Source organism: Pongo pygmaeus, chromosome 2 (assembly GCF_028885625.2).
Source record: "Pongo pygmaeus isolate AG05252 chromosome 2, NHGRI_mPonPyg2-v2.0_pri, whole genome shotgun sequence".
Classification (NCBI taxonomy): domain Eukaryota; kingdom Metazoa; phylum Chordata; class Mammalia; order Primates; family Hominidae; genus Pongo; species Pongo pygmaeus.
In genome coordinates, this window is record NC_085930.1 from 197,681,531 (window position 1) to 197,705,497 (window position 23,967).

General features: G+C 38.1%; 1 protein-coding gene across 50 annotated transcripts in view; it reads left to right on the forward strand.

Annotated features, from left to right (window-relative positions):
- The window catches only part of LPP (LIM domain containing preferred translocation partner in lipoma), a 741,980-nt gene that overhangs the window by 317,017 nt on the left and 400,996 nt on the right, over positions 1–23,967 (forward strand). For all 50 annotated transcript variants that reach the window (XM_063662516.1, XM_063662513.1, XM_063662540.1 and 47 more), the window contains one exon: positions 16,264–16,376. In XM_063662516.1, coding sequence (XP_063518586.1) covers positions 16,264–16,376 — 113 coding nt within the window. The remainder of the gene's footprint in view (positions 1–16,263; positions 16,377–23,967) is intronic.

A 23,967-nucleotide genomic window follows, 5' to 3' on the forward strand; every position in this document is an offset into this window, starting at 1 on the left:
CAGGTTTGGCAAACTTTTCTGTAAATCTGGTAACTAAATATTTTAGGTTTTATAGGCCATATGGTATTTGTCACAACTATTCATTTCTGCCACTGGAATGCAAAAGCAGCCATAGATAATAAGTAAATGAATGACCTTGGCTATGTTCCAAAAGAACTTTATTTACAAAAACAGGAGATGGTCTGAATTTGGCCATTTGGCTGTTGCTTGCTGACCTATAGACTAGCAGACCTCTTTATCCTGTTCTAATTCCTGTCTAATATGATTATTCTGTCAGTTTATAACATTGCGCCGTTAGTGTCAGTTAAGCCAAGGAAGTGCCAGTAAGACCTGAAGAAGGAACTCAAGTGATTGGATGGGTCTGTTTATAAGAAGAAGCATAATATTGGAGACTCGAGTGCCAGGAGGGGGACTGTCACCATGTCCTTGGCAAATGGATCTGGGACAAATTCTCTTTAGGATGAGACATAAGGAGATCCTTGAATGCCAAGGCTGAGCTCACTGAACTTGAAACTCAGTGAACTGGAACTACTGCTGGAGGAATAAAAGGGAGCAATAAATCCTTTGCACTCCAGAATGAAAGACCTTCTGAGGCAGCTGGCCAAATGAAGCAGGAGGAGGGAACAAGTTCCTCACTCAGCTAAATTATGTCTTTGGGCCGGCCGACCTGGTCTGCTAAAATAACAAGGTGCCTGAACTTCTGCCCAGAACACATCACCAAATTTTGCAATTTGCGACTGTCTTCTATCACATGACTTCCTAATCTGAGGAAGTGAAGAAAGCAGAGTGAACGAAACCCAAGGATTGAATTTTTTATGGAGGGCCTCCTTAGAGACAAAAGTTGATTTTTCAAGAGAACCCTTTATATTGTGAAGTCTGTATTCTAATTCAAAAACTGTTAAGTTCTTGGATGAAGAACATCCAATGTATTTTGGAGGTCTTGTAAACTTTGCTCTTGATCTGGGACTTAACCATTGCAGATGTGGGACTGTGTGTTTATACATCAAAGTGGGTAAAGAAGAGCCCATCCAGAACTAGGCAGACAGAATTGGGATATGTTTGTTTGTCTGATTGCCTGGTTGTGGTGATGGTGGTTATTTTGACTTGGTTATATCATCGCATTTTTGAGGACAAAACTACCCTCTTTGATTGGTATGTTACAATAGCTTGTTTATGTCTTGTAAATTGTTCGAGAACAGTTTGTCCATTAAAGAAAAAAAGTGACCTAGTAATACTCCCCTACTCAGGGGAATGTCGGGTTAATCAGTTGCACAAGGGCTTGATGTGCCAAGTCAGTACTGCCCCGAGGCTCCTCATGCAGTTCCTTTCCAAGATTTTTAAACATTCTGGAGAGAACACAATATTTGTTTATTTGGCTTCTAGGACTTTGTTTTGTTATTGTTTTAGTTATGGTCTCATGCTTTTCTCTTACTCCCTCTCTTTCTTTTATCCCTATCTCTTTGGAACCCTGGTGTCCTAAGAGCCAAGTTAACAGTAAAGCATCTATTCAATAAACACTTAACTATATTTTATATTTGAGCTTCTAAATGTTTGTGAAGAATGTGTTTCTGGGCAAGTCACATAAAGAATAATCTCACAGTAAAAATAACTTATATTTATGTAGGACATTATAGTTTTTATGGCATTTCTAAATTCAGTAAAAGGCGAAAGATTTACCATCTGAAGAAAAACCAGGGTGTCGTATTTTTAAATTTAAATACTTTGGTCTACACAACCCTGGGTAGTATAAAAGGTAAGTGCTGTTGCTCTCATTTACAAACAAAAATATTAAGACTCAAAAGTTTCATGATTTCCCTAAGTTCACACCCATCTAGTAAATGGTTCCAAGTGGACAAAAACTTACACATTTTAATGTCACAGACATTATTTTATATATATATATATAACAAAAACCATATTTTTTAAATATATGTAAGTTACCTAACTGCAGCAGTGATTGCCGAGATCATCCCCATGGTGATGTTCAATTGAGTCTCCCTATTTCAATCTTTCAACCTCTCTTTTCTTCTCTCTCATACACACACACACACACGTATGCACACATAAACCACATACACACACATTTTGAAATTGGTAGTCACTCAGTTTCTCAATCTTCCTTTAAAGACTAATTTATTGGGCTAGGATTTATGGGTGTAGTTGTCAAAAATTCCTGCATATACCCACTCAGGAAATATTTTCCCAAATCCTCTCCATCTCAACTCTGTGAGGCATTGGAAGATGTGCTTTTAGGATAGAATGATGACTCATATATGATGTCTGCCCTCAAGGAGCACACAGTTTAGTGAGGTAAATGTCTCATGAATTTTCCACAAGATCCACCTTGATAAGTGCTCTAAAGTTACTATAGAGGGCTGAAGGTGGGAAGATGTTTTCGTCTGGTGGCAAAGGATAGTAGTGTAGGGTGACATGGTCCTCCAAGAATAGCTTGGGCTCAGATAGTGGAGAGGAAACTCTTAATGGAGACAGAGGTGTTAGCAAAGTCTTGGTGTCCAGGAAGCCAGAGGAAGCATTCTGGCAGATTACCAGGTATGTGGCTTAGCAAAAGTCATTATTCTGAAATATAAAATGTCCAGTTCTGCTGTTTGCAGTAGTAATCTCAAAGGATACATACTTACCAGTACATTCCAGAGTTTGTTGACAAACTTTGACAACAAAGCTTATCAAGTTCCTCTCCATTGCCTCATAAGATGCCCATCCAGTTAGAGGATTCCTCCTTTTCAGAATGAGGTCTTGTCGAATCTTGGGAGGCTCAGAACAGATGTTTACCAAGCTTCCAATAATACTCTCAAACCATAATTCTCTAAAACTTCAGCATAATTGCCATAAAATCAATTGACCATATATTAGAGAGTTTATTTCTGGGCTCTGTATTCTATTCCATTTGTCTCTATGTCTGTCCTTAAGCGAGGACCACACTGTTTTGATCACTGTAGCTTTGTGATAAGCTGTGAAATCAGGAAGTGAGTGTCCTCCAACTTGGTCCTTTTTTCAAGATTGCTTTGGCTATTCAAAGAGAGCCATGATATTTTTAATCTAGCAACAATTGTATCAAATACATTGGAAAAACCTAGGTTAGGAAGAATGTTGACTAGGCTATTTGTTTAGTCTAGATATGAGGTAACTATGCATTAGGTATTTTGGTGGCAAAGGAGATGCAGAGCAGTAAATGAATTAGAAAAATTTGGTGTAATTTAATATAGCTTGTTTGTATTCAGAGTGGGTGGTTAAGACAAAAAGGAAAAGGGTTTTCCGCCTTTGTTATGATGAGGTAAATAGAAAAATAGAGCACACAAGAGGAGGTTAGCAGGTCTGTGGGTTATCCTATCTGAATTCAGATTTGAGCACTGAGCTAAATTCAGATAGAGCACAGAGAACTGAATGATGCTCATTCAGCAATCAGAAATTCAGAGGTGAAATCAATGAGTACCACAATTATTCTGGGTCTTATTTTACTTATAAATGGTATATTTATTTAGAATTGCTTTTTTAATGTAATGCATTTATGGTTACCATGGCACAAGAGCCAGATACTGGGAAGCGGTTGGGGACAGCAGCAAAAATCAAGATCTGGATAAAGGCAGTTTCATGAGGCTTCTGTGCCTTACCTCAGCTAAGAGTAAACAGAGTGCTAGATGGCTGTTGACATGTGTTTTATTTTGAAGTGACTATTATTACTAGGGTCTGAAATCCTTAGCCTTGATCTCTTGGAGCCTAATGTTCCTGTTCTCCAGCTGAGAGAGACTAATTCACCATCTTGTGTTGTAAACACTCACTCATTTTAACTGATTACACCTCCAATGATTCTCAAATCACTAAAATTACTAATTGCTATTCCTTACACATCAAAGAGTGAATCCTGAATAATTAACCCCAAATAAAATTAGATGAATTGGCCCTTTTAATTAGAGTCCCTGCTGCTGTTTGTTCTGAGCTTCCTTTTCTTACTGTTAAGAGACTTTTAGAATGATTAAAACTGTTTAAGACTTAAACAGCCAGTGACCTTTTAATACAATATAAATCCATGAAAGCAATATTTCAGCTAGCAGGTGGTGAAGTAAATTTTTAGAGCAAGTACCTGTCAGCTCCAGTATTCCTTGGGAAAAAAAAAAATACATGCCAAAAAACAACCACCTTGAAATGAAATGAGTGTCTCTATTTGATTATTTTTAAAACATTTATGCATTTGCTAAGCTTCAGACTTGATGAAATAAATGTCAGGGTTGAAGGAGAGTGAGTAATGGTTGGCATCATTTTATATAAATAGTAACAAGAATTTCTTAGTGAGAAGAATTTGAAGTCATTTGTGCATAAAAGATGAATACTGGATAAATCACAGAAGGCCCCTGGCCTCATGTAGCCATCCTTGTCTTTGGGGATTCTCTTGAAGCAAGAGAATGAGCCCCAACATTGGGGAAAAGGAATTTTTATGGGGTTTAGTTGCTGCTGATCATCGAGGTAGGATTACCAGCCTAGCCATGCTGCATTCAGCCTGGATTTTGTTGGAGCTATTTTACATGTTCCTGCTCATCTATTCCAAGTCTCCTAAATAGTAAGAACCTCTTCTCTTCTTCATAGTCTTCTGAATTTGTAGGGGTATAGTGGGTTTTCTCACCATTCCCAAGAACTCTCAGTTTCTCACACTAAGTCTGCCATGTGTTGTGGTAAATGTGTCCTTAGCTAGAAGTTAAGATATTTGGGGTCACAGTGGGTTGCTTGGTGTGGTTCTACACTCTTTGACTATTTCTCTAATTTTTTTCCATGGTGGAAAATGTATTCATCTATAAAAAAATTATTGGACTAGTTCAATGACTTACTTTTTCCTTAAAATTTAAAACATAGATTTTGACTTTTCATTCTGAAATAATTTGAGACCCTAGAGAAAGGTTGAAAATAGTGTAAAGGATTCTCATTTAGTCATCACCCAGTTTTCCCAAGTATTGACATCTTACATAACCATGGTAGAGTTACCAAAGCCAGGTAAACACTGATATAATACTTCCTTCTAATACCTAAACCTTATTTAGATTTCATTGATTGTCCTAGTGATGTCTCTTTTCTGGTCTAGAATTATATCCAGAATCACATATTGCATTTCATTGCCTTGTCACCTTAGTCATCTTTAATTTCAGAGAGAGAGTTGTTCAATCTTTGTTTTTCCAGAAGGTCAATGATTCTTAACCAGCGCTATACACCAGAATCATTGAAGGAGTTTGCAAGGTCCTTGTCTGGGTCCCGACCCCAAAGATTCTGAATTAAGAATTCTAAAGTGAAGTCTGGGTGTATGCAGTGCGAGAAAGTGCCCCAGGAGATTCCGATACACACCACTGGTCAAAAGTCAGATGAGTTTCAACACCTGAGGCATAAGCATTTTGAAATTCTGTCTATGACATGTATCCTTCCCCTTCCCTCATTTCTCTGCTCTTTCTTCATCTCCATCTCTCTTTTATGGGATTAAAAAGAAAATTTAAATGTCTGTTTATACTCTGAGGGATATACATATACTGGGTAAGGCTTATCAACAGAGCTTTTATTAGAGGAGATCAATACAGTACAGGTGGTTGCAATATTTCTGGAGGCTAGGGTGCCCCCATAACCAGGTGGTGACTTAAGGATGAAGACTCTGTTCCTATACTTTGAAGACATACCCTCAGTAAGATAATGTGGAAACAAACAAACAAAAAACCTAGCTAGATGGCTACTTTAAGACAGGTTATTAACTGTCTAGCTGTTGGTATCATGAAGGACCTATGACCCACCAGTATAGTAGTACATTGTTGACCTTATGTCAATATTTGAAAAGTGGCAAAGTTGACCATGGGAAAAGCTCATGTGTTCATTCTCTCAGAGTTCTATTCAATTTAATATATGTAGTTTTGTACCAATAATAATTTATAGCAATAATATCGTTACTATTTACTGAGTATCTCATATGTGTTCTGTATGCTTTATGTAGAGATTATAAAACAGAGAGTCTGCCCTCAAGGAGCTGTTAGTGAGGTAGGGGAAACCAATAGTTATCCAATTAAGCTAACAAAGAGCAGAATATTGGCTGTAATAGAGCTAAAGCAGGAAGGAAGCCTGCATTGTCATTGACAATGAGGATGGTTCCCTCTATAGCCAAAGACAGCAGTGGTGAAATAAATTAAATGCCCTATTTAAAGTGTTTTTATTAGGAAACCATGATCCCTCAGGCACCATCATTGTCTTTGGAGGGGTCGTAAGCTTCTGGCCTCAATGACCACCACAGGGTAATGTCCCAATCCTAAGGGGAAAGGATGTTTTTGGACTATTCTGTCAGCACTCTGATATTTGTTTGCAAGCTTCTTTGTTTTTACTGGTAAATTAAGACTTTTTGTTGTTGTTTTCCTGGGATGTTGCCTCATTTTCTGTCCATCACATGAATTTTTAGATTTTTGTTTCATTTTTAAACCGAGGTAATTTTACTTTTTCTCATTGGAGCTAAAGATATCTCACTAGCTGATAGAAGACTTATGCATTAAGCTCAACTCATTGTCCTGTTTATTTTGACTGCTCATCTTTGGAAGTCAAAAATATATGGTGTGGTTTGTTTTCTGGATAGCGATTACTATGTTTTTGTAAAACAAATGATACTTGGTGGATTCAAAAGTGCTATTTGGTTCTAGTCGATTTGCAGAACTAGACTGTCGTCTTAATTTCATACTATTTGAAATCCATTTAATGTTTTCTACTGAGAAATTGAATTTGTTATCCAACCACTGCGTGATAGAGAATTATAGTATGCTTCTATCTCATGTAATACACTGAGGTGTCTCACATTTGTACAGGGTACTTATTTGTGATTATAAAAGAGGACTTTTAAAGTCTCAGATATATTCTGTATTAGCTAAATATGGAGTGAAACTGTCCAATTTAAAATCAGGGAGACGTCATCTACTTTAAAGATAATTCTTCTTGCTTTTTAATTTGAGAATCTCAAAGAGCATTTCAAGCTAAGTTATTTAGAAAGATGACAGGGACATTAAATTTTGGCTTGAGAACATATACTGATGCATTAAAATTAAACGCTGGGTTTGAGTAGATTCTGCGATTCATTTTAAAGTATCTTATTTTTGGTTTTTTTAAAAAATGCATGCCTATAATTCACTTATTGTATAATAATTAAGCCAAAAGGATAAAAATTTAAAAACAATGCTTAGCATCTCATGAGCTATAGACAACCCCTGTTAACATACCGGCCTATATAAAATTGGGACCATATTATAAGCACTATTCAATAACCTCCCTTGTTTCTTACATGATAAGATATGAAAAGCAGGCAGGGCATGGTGGCTCACGCCTATAATCCCAGCACTTTGGGAGGCTGAGGAGGGCAGATCACGAGATCAGGAGATTGAGACCATCCTGCCTAACACGGTGAAACCCCGTCTCTACTAAAAATACAAAAAATTAGCCAGGCGCAGTGGCTGGTGCCTGTAGTCCCAGCTACTCGGGAGGCTGAGGAAAGAGAATGGCCTGAACCCGGGAGGCGGAGCTTGCAGTGAGCCGAGATCGCACCACTGCACTGCAGCCTGGGCAACAGAGCGAAACTCCGTCTCAAAAACAAACAAACAAAAAAGATATGAAAAGCAATTTTTTATGTTCTTCCCCCAGATATGCCAATACTTACTCCCTTACTAGATTTAAATCTTTCCCCACATATCACCTTGGTGAGGCCATTTTCATTTTTTTTTCTTTAAAATTGCAACACCCACCACCACCCTCACAGTCCCAACCCCCTTCCTTGCCCTACATTTCATCATAGCCCTTCTCACCATTTGATATTCAGTACGTTTGATTTACTTTTTAAGCGTTCTTCTTCTGTTAGAGTATAAGTTCCATGGGGGTTCGTGGAGAAGCACACTTTGTTTGTTCTATTTGTTTGTTTGTTTGTTTTTCCCTGGGGTCTAGAATAATGTATGATATATAGATGGCACTCGATGAATAAATAGATGTAAGATGTAGATCAACATCATTATTTTGGTGACCACACAATTTCCCAGTGTATGATTGCAATTTATTTTTCAACCAGTACCGTGTTAATGAACATTCTGAGTTTTTGCATTACATTGCTTTGTGATGAAGTTTCCTTAACATGCTCCTCTGCATGTTAAGTTACTTCTTTGGTAGGATAATTTATTAAAAGTGATGTTGCTGAATTAAAGTTTATAAATATCTTTAAGGCTTTTGATTCCTCTTGCCAAATTTTCTTGAGAAAAGTTTAGTAGCAGTAGCATATGAGAATGCTGGTTTCCCTCTACTATTATCAATTCTGTGTTTCATCAATATTTTTAATCTTAGTCCTTTCTTTTAAATTAATTTGTTAGCAAATTGAGTATTCTCAAAATTAATAATAATGTTTTCTAGTTAAATAGCAGAAAATACAAATGGAAGAAAAATAGAAAGGTTAATTTTTCTAATGTATGAAAGGAACCTGAAGTTTAAGGATATCTAGCATGATAACTAAAAAATTAATGTTCCTCAGTCAAGGTCACATAGCTTATTTACAGAGGAAGATGTGTCACTGAAGGGAGAGATATTGTGCTATTTTGATGACAATGAGGACAGAGAACATGGAATGGCCAAGCCTTGCCCTGATAATTATCACTCTCTCAGAAGGTTCTCAAAGGAGTTTCACACTGTAGAAACGGGAGCAAAATGAGAATCCAGGTGCTGCTTCATTAATAGCTTCATAAGTGCTTGCTCTCCCTCTGGGACAGAGGTCTGTGATCCCACTGACATAGTGCAGAGGCTTTGGCTCTAGGAATAAGTAGAATTTTTATCCCGTATCTTCCTCACACCACTGTATCTTGGAAGTCAACATACTCAGCGAGCTGCAGCTCCTGAAGACCTGGCTTGACATTCTGATTCTTTGCTTTAGAGTCAAGAAGTACAACATTCCAGCTGGTCTGTCCTGGGAGCCAGATGCTCAGAGGAAGTTTAAGAAGGAGATTTCCTGGGTATTGCTTTCTAAAACTGAGACTTTCACAGTAGTAGCTGGGTCAGTCAAATTAATAACCCCTTCCTTGTCAGAGAGAAGGGCAGAGTGGGACAGGAAAAGAGCTTGAAAAGGTTTCATCTCTAATAGAAATAGCATGTTGAGCAAATCAGTGCAATTGCTTTCATATTGTTAGTTCCAACCAGTGCACTGTAAATAGGTTGAGAAGACCGAGAAGTGATGCATTAAATGGGATGTATCCTCAATTTTTCTCTTGGCCTTTGCCGTAATGCATTTCCTGGTGGTTTTTAAAACCTTACTCAGCTGAACATTTGGAGATGACACATTTTCAGGTACTGAAAATTTCTGTTTTGTGCATATGTGTTATTTAAAAATTATAAATGGGTAAAATAATGACAGGTTAAGAATTTGTATAATGGAGAGTATTTCCCTTCCACTTTCATTCCTCAGTTGCAAAATTTAGCTTCATAGAGGCAACTTGCTGTTATCAATAGTTTGGGACTCCATTTAAAAGATAGTCCGTGATAATACATACATATATGTATATACATTATTAAAGAAATGATAACGTTCTACATGCTGTCCTAGGCCTTGAATGCTTCATTTAAAAATATTTCACCTAAGGTGCTTTCTGGTACAGTTTTCTTGGTGGCACACGTATTTTGATGCAAATTGAAGATGGAGTTGAAGTTGAAATTGTAAGTGAAATCTTCCTTTATTTAGCTTCATAATAAATTGCCTGTAGTCTGTGGAGTGTACATTATAGCTGTGGCGTAATTCCATTGCCTTATGGAGATCATCACTGCTGTTACCTTTGTTTTATCCTCTCACTTTTTCTCTTTAAGGGACCTTGTTCAGGGAGCTTAGTCTCCTCTGAGTGATCAAGTTTAGATTCAGTTGCCCTCTTGTGCATAAGGGAAAAGAAAGCATTGTCATGTATAATGTAGACATTGTACTAATCACTTGCACGTAATGTAGCTCAGTTATGTTCAAAATGTAAATTGAGACCTATTTCTGGGTCACAGTCAATTTAGTGGGTCAGAACCAATTTTTTTTTTTAAATAACAGAACATTTCAATGTGTGTTTTATTTATATAGTAGGTATGGTTTCATGAACCCTTTTTTTCTAGTATACATGTACGTGTACGTATCTAGATAGCAATATTACCACATTATACAAAATATATTTTTTTAATCTAGGTTGTGGTCAAAAATTTCAGTTTCTGTGTTAGCTGCTTTGATCCACAGATTGACACTGTGAAGTAGCTGTGGTTATCCTCATTTCATAGGGGAGGAAAACTGGGTCTGGGACTATAGAATTGCCTTGCCTGAAGTAAAGGGTAGAGCTGGGGTTTGTGTTTTAAGTTTTTGGACTTAAAATTTCGTACTATTTTTCTTTCAAACATATATATTTTTTTCTGTATTAGTTACTATTTTGTTTTTTGTTTTGTTTTTTTTTGTTGTTGTTTGGAGATGGAGTCTTGCTCTGTCACCCATGCTGGAGTGCAGTGGCTCCATCTTGGCTCACTGCAACCTCCGCCTCCTGGTTCAAGCAATTCTCTGCCTCAGCCTGCTGAGTAGCTGGGATTACAGGCGCCCACTACCACGACTGGCTAATTTTTGTATTTTTAGTAGAGACTGGGTTTCACCCTGTTGCCCAGGCTGATCTTGAACTCCTGACCTCCTGATCCACTTGCCTCGACCTCCCAAAGTGCTGGGGTAACAGGCGTGAGCCATGCACCCGGGCAGTAGTTACTATTAATGGAAATGAATAACTGTCTTTACTTGACACTTATGCTTTGCTAACCATGATTTAAAAAGTGTTCACCCTGTGTGTGTGTGTGTGTGTGTGTATGTGTGTATGTGTGTGTATTCTAACCCAGTCTCTTTTGACTTCATAATTTAGAAAGTTAACTTGTGGAGTATCTACATGGTTTTATGTTTACCTTAATAGTTAGATTTTCCTCCAACAACCAAAAATTCTCCCCTCAACAAAGTGGGAGAAGCAATAGCTGCCAGCCAGCAGAAGCTAGAGACATGTCACTGCCAGTGCAGCCCGTGGGTCTATGTCAGCAACACCTGAGAGCATGTTGGAAGTGCAGAATCTCTGGCCCCAGTGTGGACCTGAATCAGAGTCTGCATTTGATCTAGATTCCCTGATGATTGGAACATTGACATTTGAGATGTACGGGTCAAAGACAGCAGGTCATTTATTAAAACATTAGTTAAGGAATTGAATGGGTTTTTATTTTTCAGTCTTGTGACCTACAGTTACTGAGGATGTTCTGGCCCAAACCTGTGACTAGAGATGGGCATATAAAGATAAATCATGAGTGGACTCTACTTGTAAGAAGCTGCAGTTCTAACCGGGAGGGAGTGATCATAACACACAAATACAATCAAGTATTACAGGTGCTCTGATAGAACTGTATATGAGGCACAAAAAGGGCTGCTATCTAAATCCTTGGATGTGTGTGTAGGTTTTATATGGGTATTTAGATGAAGAAGAGCGTGATGCTTTCTTTGTTTTCTTTTTGTACAACAGTAAATGAATCCAAACTTTGTTGATAGTCAGAGTTGAATTGTTCCCATGTATTTTTCTACCACAGTTACCCATAACTAGTAATTTACTTACTTTGCAGGTAAATTCTTGTTATCTTCACCCTCTGATGGGGGCCTTTGTTTCATAAAGGGATAAGCAAGCTCTGCGTTAGGTAGATGCCTTTCGTATCTGACGGACGCAAGTGTTAGGGTAACCACAGTGGGGAATAGCTCAGCTGGTCCTAGCTAACCATCCCTGCTTCTCACTGCCGCATCCTTTTTACCCCTAGACTAAAAGGGAGAGCTTGAGAAAATATGCATAGCTAGGTCCTTCGGAGTTTTTCCTCACTCCCTTTTCGAGTTAACAATATGCCTAACAGGCTGTTTTCTGAAGTAAATTGGCAGAAAGTAGTGTTTGGGAATCAGAGATGGAATACTTGATTTGTCCAACTCCTCATTTAACTGTTTCTTGCTGCTACCTCTTGCACACAGCAAAAACCTTTTGAATATTAGCTGAATGATTTGGGTTCGTATGGAGCAAATCAAGCAAGATACGTCTCAGCATCTCTCCAAGAGAGTGAGAATCCATTTCCTGCTCTGTATTTCACCAGCTATGTAACTTTGAATAAACCATTTTACATGAAAATTGAGGCATAAATATATTTTGTATGTAGGTAGGATTTGGAGGATGAGTGGAGGAGTATGGAGGGACCAGGTCTGAAGGCACGTGTCTATGACCACTCTACTGCTTCTAAAACTGGACATTTCCATTTTAGATTTGATATATCGCTGCCAATTGCCGGATGACATTTTGTTTTGTTTTGTTTAAAAGCTTGCCTGTACGTCTCAGAGTCTGGGAGGTGAGTTGCAATTTCCCTGTAGGTCACAGAATCTGGGAGGCAAGGCAGAGAGGACAGAGCATGCACTAATACGAAGGTCTACAGCTTAGCTGTGCTGGCTGGAAGGTACTGCATTTCATTTCATCCAGGGGCTTTCCTCCAAAAGGATCACCACCTAGGAATCAAAGCCCCATGCTCTTTCATTCTTTCACTGTTTTCAGAAATCTATTAGAATGGAGAAGACCTCCTTCCCCCTTCTTCTACTCATATAAATACAGTTCTTTTCATTTTCCCATTTTTCTTAAACATGATAATTCTGCCTTCTCTCTAAAGCTGAACTTATTTTCACAGCAACTTAGAGGCATTTTCCTTTATTTACTTGTCTATTAAAATGATGAGCTCTAAGTTAGAATTCTCTTAAACTTTTAGTCTGATTTAGGATAATTATTAGCAGTTTTTCATTGAAACCTTCCCAGTTAGTTTATGCCTCTCTCCAAGGGAGCCATTTCCTCTCCTTTTATCAGATTTGTATCTGTTTTTGAGACATTTGCCCGTTCCTCTACATCTTTTGAAAACGTGAGCTCCTCTCTAAGGAATGCAGTAAGGACCCTTTGATGGTTAAGCTTAAAGAACTGAAAACTTTGGTCTGACTTAATAATTGATCTAAATAAAGCAGATAATTATGTGTTTATCACAAGGGCTTTTAAACATCTGCCTTTTCATGCTTAGAATATAGAATCCATCTTTTCAAGTTGTTTCTTAAAAAACCAAAAACATTCCACTTTTCTTTTTTGTTCTTTTTGACCCTCCCAGGATTGTCATCAGCCTGTGCCTCACTATGTCTAAGTTCTATTAGACAAACAGAGTATAGAAGGATATATTTGGAAGGGACAGACAGTTGTACTTTTTAAGACTTATTTGTTGTGACATTTTGGACTTTTCATGTAGCTTCTTTATGACATAGTTTATTGAACCTTTCCAATCTTGTGGGTCTAAAGTAGGAATAACATGTTGTGGTTCTCAAAGTGTGATCTCAGACCCAATCACATCAATCACCCAGGGCCTCTGTTTGATAATATGATCTCCAAGATTTTGTTCAGTTCTGATACTGTCTGATGCTCTGAAAATTTCCCATGATGTAACAGAATCTGATGAAGTATAAGAGGGGACCCAGGATACTTTTATAAAGTGGGTATGAAGAAGACATAGTAATATGGCTTAGCTCTGTGTCCCCACCCAAATTTCGTCTTGAATTGTAATCCCAATGTGTCAAGGGAGGGATCTGGCGGGAGGGGATTGGATCATGGGGGTGGTTCCTCCATGCTGTTCTCGTGATAGTGAGTGTGTTCTCACAAGATCTGATGGTTTAAATGTGTATGGCAGCTCCCCCTTCATGCTCTCTCTTTCCTGCCACTATGTAAGACGTGCTTGCTTCCCCTTCACCTTCTGCCGTGATTGTAAGTTTCCTGAAGCCCTCTAGCTATGCTTCCTGTCAAGGCTGCAGAACTGTGAGTCAATTAAACCTCTTTTTCTTTATAAATTGCCCATTCTCAGGCAGTTATTCATAGCAGTGAGAGAACAGACTCATACAACATAGGTTCAGATTGAACATTTGAACCTGGAAATTAGGTTGTGAACAGCAACCTAAACCTTTTTTGCCTCATTGCCTAAGATCTCATTGTGAGCATTGTTTTCATACATATGACCTTTAAAGGCAGTAAAGAACTTCTTGACAGCTCTTTTTAATTAACAGGTATGAAATATTTTTTCATGCAGTCTGTGGCCAGATGAAAGTTTCTCAGTCCTGGCTGCAGGTTCGAATCTCTTAGGTTTTATAGGTGTCCTGGTGCCTGACCCCCTCACTCCCTGTCTTCTGTCCCCAAGATTCTGATTGGATTGCTGTGAGATGGAATTTGGACATCAGCATTTTCAAATGTGTTTCTTTGGTGATTCTGGTATTTAACCAATGTTTAAAACTACTGAATGGAATGCATACAGGTTTATGGGATTTATAATCGTCATAAGGATATGGACAAATTATTTTCCCAGATTTGTGCACCCAGAGAATAAGAGGAGTAGAAAATTTTCTTTATGATGTAAGTTATTGAACGTTTCTTATCCTGTGGGTCTAAAGTAGTAACAACATGCAGTGGTTATTAAAGTGTGCTGTCAGACCCAAAGGCATCAATCACACAGGGATTTATTAGAAATGAAAATTATTGGAGTTCTCCCCAGACCTACTGAATCAGAATCTCTGGATCCAAGACCCAAAAATCTGTATTTTAATAAGACATTCCAGAGATGTTGATGAACTCTAAAGTTTGAGAACCATCAGCATCGAAGGTTGTTGTATGATTCGGTGGCAGTGTATGAAAATCTTAGCACACTGCCTGGCATGGTGCGAGTCTAGTAAGCAGAGTACTCGAGAGATAGTGCTTGTGATTGCTTAGCAGTCTGAATTTGGCTTGGGGCTAGATCTGACAGTTCTTGGCTTAGCTACACTTTCAATTCTAAGACTGTTATTTATAAGGCAAATAGAGGCAAACTGAACCATTTCAAAGGTGTATCAGAACAACAAAACCTACTCACAGTCATTCTACTGTGCTCACTCTTCCATTCTTATACTTCTATTTCTCAGGGCCTAAACTGTGATGTTTTGATAATATCCAAAAGCAACTCACTTAATGATGGAGACTGCTGCCCTAACCCACAAAGTGTTGAGCAACTAAAATGCAAGGAAAAGCTACTCATCCATAAATAGAAAAGATCTCTTCTCCAACACATCAAAAACATTATTTTTAATAGGAAAATTACAAATAAAGAAAAGGTTAAAAGGTAGAAGTTTCTGTTTCCCCAATACAATTTTTTGCAGACTATTTAAAAATGTTTCATTCCAGGAACCATAAAGCTCTTGGATATATGTGTATAACTTAGATCACAGAGATTAGATTCACTCCCTCAATAACTCTAACAGCAGTGTGCTACTCTTGTTGGTAAGAGATGCTAGGTTTTTCTCAGTATCCCAAAGTCTCATTACTTCTTGCCTGGATTATGTATAGATTTCTAAATTGGGTGTTTCTTATTCATTTCTCCTAATCTGTCCTGCATGGACTTTTAAATTAGTCTTTAGTAAATTGTATTATAACCAAGTGTTTCTCAGAAATCCTTGGTGGATCCCTGCTGCATGCATGATAAAATTCAAACCCTTTTTTTGATGTGCAACATGTAAAAAGCTTAATTTTATCACATATCTAATTTTTATAACCCACTGGCATTATTTTACATTCCTGTGTCCCATGTTTTTCCTATGTCATGACTTGCTTTTTATTCTCTATGCTCTGAACTTTCTGCTCTCCATGCCTACATTCTCCTGTCTCTCTACCAAGGATGGACGTACTTTCTACATCACGTTTCAGGAAAATTATATGATCCACTGAGACTTCCATGATCCTCCACTTTATCTTAGTTTCCAGAGGTTATTCATGCATCTTCATAAATTGCACCTTGTATTATCTTTAGTTTTGTACAATTTTTTTTCCTCCTCTATTTGATTGAAAATGTATTGAGGGCAAGCACCAAGGTGTATAAAATTCAGTAACCCTATCTCCCACCCAAGCTTATTCTTTGCTTTGCTTAATATATTGACCCCTCTAGACTAGCTTTTCTACCATTTCTAAATATCAAGTCCAATACTCTTTCTTCTGAAAGTTAAGACTACTAATTAAGGCTACTAATTAAACTAAGATGGGGAATAATTGCTATACAACACAAAAAATTATGTGTCAAAGCCAATTATAAAGAAGTAAAATGCCAGCAAATATATCATGAGTACTATAACATTGCATCCTTATTAACTTCATGTTGTTTACTTCTTTTCTGTAGGTGACTTTCTTCCACCCCCACCTCCACCTCTAGATGATTCCAGTGCCCTTCCATCTATTTCTGGAAACTTTCCTCCTCCACCGCCTCTTGACGAAGAGGCTTTCAAAGTACAGGTAAGAGCTGAAGTTAAAGTCATGTTTATAAGCCATCCTAGGGAGCTCATGAATTTCATGATTGCTTCTGTGCTGGATAAACATTTATCCAGAGCCTATTGAGAGCTTTACAACTTACGAAGATCTAAGGTACTTTAATGCAACATACCCAACTCAAGCTTCCCAGAGTTCTGCTGGCTTACCCTCTGAAGCCCTCAAAATACTTTTGCCTACTAATTTTGTTTCAGATCCCAAAGCCATTTTTTTTTAGGAATACTATTTGAGAAGGCAACATTTCCTTGTTATTTTGGAGGACATACAGTCATGTCTTTTTATTGCCATGTTCTCTATCTACAAACATTGCATTCAAGTGAGTACGGCTGACATTTTAAGGCTGTAGTTGGTTAATGTGGATCCTTTTGGTCAGCAACATTTTTCTAGCAAAAGCAACATCAAATATCCTTAGGATTTTCTCTTCTGGGTAAGTTCAAGGGTGCACATTATACATATCAATTATATAGAACTCTTGGGTTGCAGAGAGTGGTAATTGCAAAGTAACTCGGGGCTGGAATCAGATGTGACATTAGAAGTGGTTCTCAGACTGTGATCATTGGTAACTGCTGAAAGCTGCCACCATTTAAGCCGAAGAAGTGCCTTATGTCAAGAAGAAAATCTAATAAAGTAATAGAATTATTGTTATAGTTTTAGGTGTGACTATGTTCGTATAGATATATTGAAGAAAAAAACGAGTCTTCTTTGTCTTTCAGAGAAACATTGGAAATATTTGTAGATAAAATGGAATAGTGTCTGGTAATTTTTTTCAAAATAATAAGGGTTGGAAACTACTGAGTGAGAACATGGGTGAAATAGGGTTGGTTATGCTTTGATAACTGTTGGGTGCATGGAAGTTTATTCTGTTATTCAGTCTACCTTTTAAAAAATACCTAATATCATTTGTGGAACATACAATATACTGAATTATTGCTCATTAATTTTATCATTTGTTTTACAGTATTTTTTTTTGTTTTAATTTTTGTAGCTACAAGTAGGTATATGTATTTATGGCATACATGAGATATTTTGATATGGGCATACAGTCTTTTAAACATATACCTTTGTATATGTTTAAAATATCCTATAATAAGAAGTGTAAAAGAGAAAAAGTCTTAGGGAACAACTGCTTAAATGGTTTGTTCTATTATTTGCCTTTCTCCTAAATTTGAGGTTGAAGGAGACAAAGAAAGAAATGATTCATTCACTCAACAAATATTCTGTATTCCTACGTGGGCATTATTCAAGCACTAGGAATGTTATAGCAAAAAAGACAGACACCACTCTGTCCTCAGGGAACGTAAAAGTTAGTGGGACTAGTGGAAATAAACAAGATACATACATTACAAAGTACATTAGAGTGGATAAGTGGGGAAACAGGGAGGAGGTCAAGGCTTACCTACTAGGATGGGCATCATCAATATGGCCCCACTGAGAAGGCGACACTTAAACGAGGGCTTGAAGAAGGAGAGGAGGGAATGAGCTCTAGAGATTTCTTGGGGAGTGTATTTTCATATAGTAGATATTAAGAAGTGGAAAAGGCTTTTGATATTATCTATCATTTGAAATCAGTAAATTGCAGTTGTAACCAGTAAGTACCAATTCAGTTTCTGGAGTCTAGATCTTTTAAGGCTATTGAAAAATATGTGTATTGCAAATATAGGCCATGAATTTCTTGCATTTTATTTTGGTGTATGCTAATAAAATCAACTATCAGATGCCAGTGATGAATGAGAGTCCTATAAAGTTTGCATTTATTTTATGCAACAGATAGAACCCTTGGCAAATAAAACCAATATGAGTGATTTTTCTTAGTTTTAGTCATTTTTTAATAAAATGAAGAAATCCTTAGCTTTGGCTTTAATATACCTTTGGTCTTACTTTGCTGAGGTTGGTTTTTTGCATATTGTTTAATATGTACAATTTTTAAAGTCACTGACTCTGTTTCCTCTCTTAGATTGTTGTAGAAACTATTTTGTTGCATTTTAAATCTTTAGTTCTCACAATGTTATTTGAAGTAGTGACAGAAGACTGGTGATTGAAAACTAGTTACATAGATTATTCTAGTTGTGTGATCTTGAGCAATGCATGCTGAGTCCCAGTTTTCTCTTCATTAGAAACAAAACAAATATATATACCTCTTACAATTAAATGAAATACAGATGGACTTGAAAGTATTAAACTGAAAGGGCTATACAAATATTTTGATGTTATATTAATAATCACTATTAATATGTAAGAAGAATAGTAAGGATTTTCCAGTGGGTTCCATTAAAAAATTCAAACATGGGGCTTTCAAAAGATAATGAAGAGTTGTTTTTGGGTGGACCTTGTTCTGTTAGATGTACTCAAGCCATGGCTTTGTTTTTGAAGAGGAAGGAAATAAACAAAACGCCTGTTGCCATGTTGGCTTATGTTCTCTGTAAAACAGAAGGGAGGAAGATAAAAAATAAAATACAGTTTGCCAAATGGAAAAGGACAAATCTGGTAGGGAGAGGCCTGTTATTTTTGAGATGCTTCGTATGGGAGATTGTTGATACGCTCAAAAGAAAATGAACATGCCCTCCCCTTGTGTAGAAGTGACTCAGATGTGATAGTGGCTTGGCCCTGCTCTGGCCCAGGTTTGTACCACCTATAGAAATGAGCCATGGTATAGCCTAAAGTAGCATGATCACTGGAGAAAATTCTGCACATTTTCCTCTCAGCTATGGTAAAACCTCATGTTGCCAAGTCCAAATTATAGCTGGTAAATGTGTGTTTTTATGTAGAAGACTGTTTATGTTTCCAGCCAGAGTTTCAGGTCAGAGCCAAAAGAACGTCTACTAAGAGTGATTATAAGAGTTGTAAGATTTTGAGAGCAGAAACGGACCTTAGAGATCATTTAGTCCAACTCTGGCGCCAGGCATCTAGTTACAGTCCTTTCAAGTATTTGCTAAATTAATTTCCCTTTTTTTTGGAAATGGGGAAACTGAGACCCAAGAAGGGATGGATCCTCTGGTTTCTGACAGAGGTCTTACTGAATTTGAAAAATCTTGACTCCTGGCCTTGATCTTCTTCCTGCTGTCCCAGATGACCCATGAACTTGGTTTTGCTTTAGTGTTCTATCAGACTGCAAGGCTCTGAGATTCATTGCAGTGGGTTACACGTTTTTATTTGGAAGGACCAGGTGATGCCGGAATTTTGCTTGACTGTGTGAATTTTTGATATATGCTATAAGCTTTTATTTCTTCAAAAAAGGCAAATAAATATTTAGCCTTAAGGATTCTTGGTTTAACAATTCTTGTTTTCATGTGGAAAGATGAAACTTGGAAAACAGGTGAGGGATTTGGTTTGCTTTTCTGTCAGGATCAACATGACCTCCATGCCTGTGATGTTTGTAGTGACACTTCAACAGTCACTTTATTAATTCATTTGTTCTTCATTCATTCAGTGTAAATTGAATGCTTCTTATAAGGAGACATATATGCTAGTGATTATAGCCTTAGAACTTGGCATCATAGGTTTAATGCTCTGAGTATCAGTCTTGGGACAGTCAGTTAGTTTTATTTATTTACTTATTTATTTATTTTGAGACAGAGTCTCACTCTGTCACCCAGGCTGCTGTGCAGTGGCCTGATCTTGGCTCACTGCAACCTACACCTCCCGGGTTCAAGCGATTCTCCTGCCTCAGCCTCCTGAGTAGCTGGGACTACAGGCACCCACCACCACGCCTGGCTAATTTTTTGTATTTTCAGTAGAAACGGGCTTTCACTATATTGGCCAGGTTGGTCTCAAACTCCTGACCTTGTGATCCACCCGCCTTGGCCTCCCAAAGTGCTGGAATTACAGGCATAAGCCACCGCGCCCAGCCAGTTAATTTTATTCTTATTTGACCCTACAGTTGGTAATTTCTTCCTCTTTTCAGCCAGGCCATAGGCAAGTATTAGTATTATATAACATTGCTCAGGGTAGTTACAAAGAAGATACGTGTCTCAGAATTTCGGACTTGGAAGAGAATTAGAGTTAATACATTCAAGTTCCTTTCTATTGTTTGAATCTAGTATAACAAAATGTTTATGGGTAATTATGATAGGTGAGGCAGTGCTGCAGGATAAGGAGATGGATAAGATACAGTACTCAGAATCACATTCGGAAGATGCATATATACAGTCATTTAAGTCGTTTTATGGTAAATTATGCTTTAGTCATCATACGTTGATCAGAAGCATAATCTAAGTCCTAAGTTAGTGGTGGAGAGTGAGGGAAGTGAATTAATTGTGACTGGAGAGAGGTAAGAAGGATTCATAGAAACAATTTAAATTGAACTGAACTTTGATGGCTGGGTGGGACCTTAATTTTCAGATAGAGGAGTGGATTTTTCAGCAATAAAATAAAAGAATTAAAGCACAGAGGAAGGAGAGCTCAAAGTAAGTGTGATAGGCCTTGTGTTTCTAGCTGTGGAACCTACTCTTTGTTCTGAAACCATTGACAATTTATTGTAGGGGCTTGTTATTATTTTAAATATAAGGGTGATATCCCCAGACCTGTTGTTGGATGCCAAGTGATACTGTTAACATAAATTAAGGCAAAACATGTTGCACTTGCAGGAAACCCCATGCAAACACTTCTGAGTTGTCTGGTAGACTTCCTTCAGATCCGTGGGGACTTACCTGCTGACATCTGATGGCTTTGAATTCAGGGGCTCAATGTTTAACTTCCTCTTTTTATGATATCTTTGTTTGTCTTTTCTTGGTGACTTCCAGTTGACAACTTCTAATTCTGCTTCTCTGTTTGTTTCCCAGTCCTGTGGCTTGCTTTTATTTGCCTACTATTCAGTATTTGCATACCTCTGGTTTTCATCTCTCCTTTTCTGTTTGGTCCTGCAAAATGGACAGGCTTGCTAATGTAACTCCAGTCCCTCCTCATTAGAAAACAGAAGGGTTTTGTGCATTGGTGATTACTTCAAATGTTAAACATTTCTCTTTGTTATTGAGTAGAAATGTGTCCCTTTATGATGTCCTCACATTGATTTTCTTTCCCCTTTTAAAAAATGATGCAAAGTCAGAGGAATGATCAGGCCAGGAGAGAGATAGGTGCTATATGTCTCAAGGAGTTGATGAGTAAAGCTACTGAAAGATGTTACTTTTCAAAGGAGTGAGTAAGCACAGAGTAACATGAGCTATGCCCAGAATTAGTGGAAAAGTAGAGAAATCTCTGAAATTGTTTATTTTAAAGTCAGCCTCCAAAAGCTCTTGAGCATCTATTCTTGTGAAAACAATTCAAGTCTCATATATGTGTATGATGAATACTGGCTTATAATCTTTTTTCTTTTTTTTTTGAGACAGAGTCTTGCTGTGTCTCCCAGCCTCTTCCTCCTGGGTTCAAGCGATTCTCCTGTCTCAGCCTACCGCGTAGCTGGGACTTTACAAGCATGCTCCACCATGCCTGGCTAATTTGTTGTATTTTTAGTAGAGATGGGGTTTCGCCACATAGGCCAGTCTGGTCTTGGACTCCTGACCTCGGGTGATCTGCCCACCTCAGCCCCATGAAGTGCTAGGATTACAGGTGTGAGCCACCATGCCCGGCCTCATTTTCCTACTTACTAATTTTATGTGTTTAGTTTAACGATGATAATTTGAAAATCAATTCAAGTTTTAGCAAAACTGGCACTAGAATTTTTTTTTTTTTTTGAGACGGAGTCTCGCTCTGTTGCCCAGGCTGGAGTGCAGTGCTGTGATCTCGGCTCACTGCAAGCTCTACTTCCTGGGTTCATGCCATGCTCCTGCCTTAGCCTCCTGAGTAGCTGGGACTGCAGACGCCCGCCACCATGCTCGGCTAATTTTTTTTATTTTTTTATTTTTAGTAGAGACGGGGTTTCACTGTGTTAGCTGGGATGGTCTCAATCTCCTGCCCTCGTGATCCTCCCGCCTCAGGATTACAGGCGTGAGCCACCGCGCATGGCCGGCACTGGAATTTTTGTCTTGTGATTCCATCTAGGACTATCATGATCTCAGGTATATAACAACAGGATTTTACTTTTAGACATAAAGAACTCAAACCCACAGTATGGCCACGTTCATTCATGAACTCACAGAAACAGGCAGCTGAACTGGCTTTACTGGGTTGGACCACCTTATCATAAAAGTCTGTCTTTCTGCTGCCGGTTACTGTGATAAAGGAGGAGGAGGCTGGGTATGAAAAGAGATCTCGGCTGTGGAGGTTAAGATTAGACGTAGTGGACAGTGTTGCCAAGGCAAAAACAAAATGGTCAGCAAAAGCTTTAATGTATTCTAAAATGCTTGTTTTCTATAGGGTGAGAATACAAGGATAACTTGATCCATGAAAACATACCAAAGAGATGATTGAGATGCTTATTTCTTCCTGGCCCTTTGCCTAGTTCCTTTTGGGTCAGCAAGCCCCAGTTGATTTGTAGCTTGTTTGTGGCCCTGACAGCAACAGTAGCAGCAGCAGCAGCAGCAGGAGCAGCTTGCTTTGCAATTATCTCCTACTTTTATGGTCCACATATGTAGGTCATTGTGTGTTTATGGCTGGGTAGGCTGTTAGGCATGTCACTGGCTCTGGTCATCTTGACTTTCTAGAAGCGAATGTCACAGTTTTCCTGGTTGCTTTTTGCTCTTAATCATCATCAGATTGGTTATTCAGATAAGAAGATGGACATTTTTGTTGTCTGGATTTGTAAAAACCCCGCTGACAGTAGCCGACCTAGAGTCCCGGGGAGTATTCCAATATTTCATTTAGCATTAGGAAACTTTTCATGGAATATCATAGTTTCTCTTCACTTTTTAAGAACTTAAAGAGGTAAAACTTTCCCCTGAGATTGATAGTGGAGTATGTGTATATATACACATACCCACCTACTCATCTATATCAACCTGATTACCACTGCCACCACTACCTTGAAATAATCTGAAATAATCTGTGACACATTTATACCCTCTGCAGTGAAAGATTGGTTAACTGCTGGACAAAAAAAAAAAAAAAAAAAAAAAAAAAAAAGTCTTGTGGGGAATTGATGGTGGTAGTTCTGTTGAATGTAGGGATAACCGATGAGGTTAGCTTTGCCTTAGCTCCTGAGTTTCTGTATAGGGAGTAATATACTACGCTTGCGTATTTCAGAAAATTTCCTTTGCTCAGAGTTAAGTGAAACTATATAGTTGGTTCTTTCTGAGTCAGTGAAAGTTTTATCCCAATTTGTCTATCCCATCAAGAGTCTTAGTGGTTTCTTCAAAGGTGAAATATACTTATTTTTTTTTTATTTTAACTTACAAAAAAGTAGTGGGTCTTTTTCTACTTATAAGAAAGTAATGTCAGCCGGGCATGGTGGCTCACACCTGTAATCCCAGTACTTTGGGAGGCTGAGGCAGGTGGATCACCTGAGGTCAAGGAGTTCGAGACCAGCCTGGCCAACATGATGAAACCCCATTGTTACTAAAAATACAAAAATTTGCTGTGTGTGGTTGTGTGTACCTGAATCCCAGCTACTCCAGAGGCTGATGCAGGAGAATTGCTTGAACCCGGTAGACAGAGGCTGCAGTGAGCTGAGATTGCACCATTGCCCTCC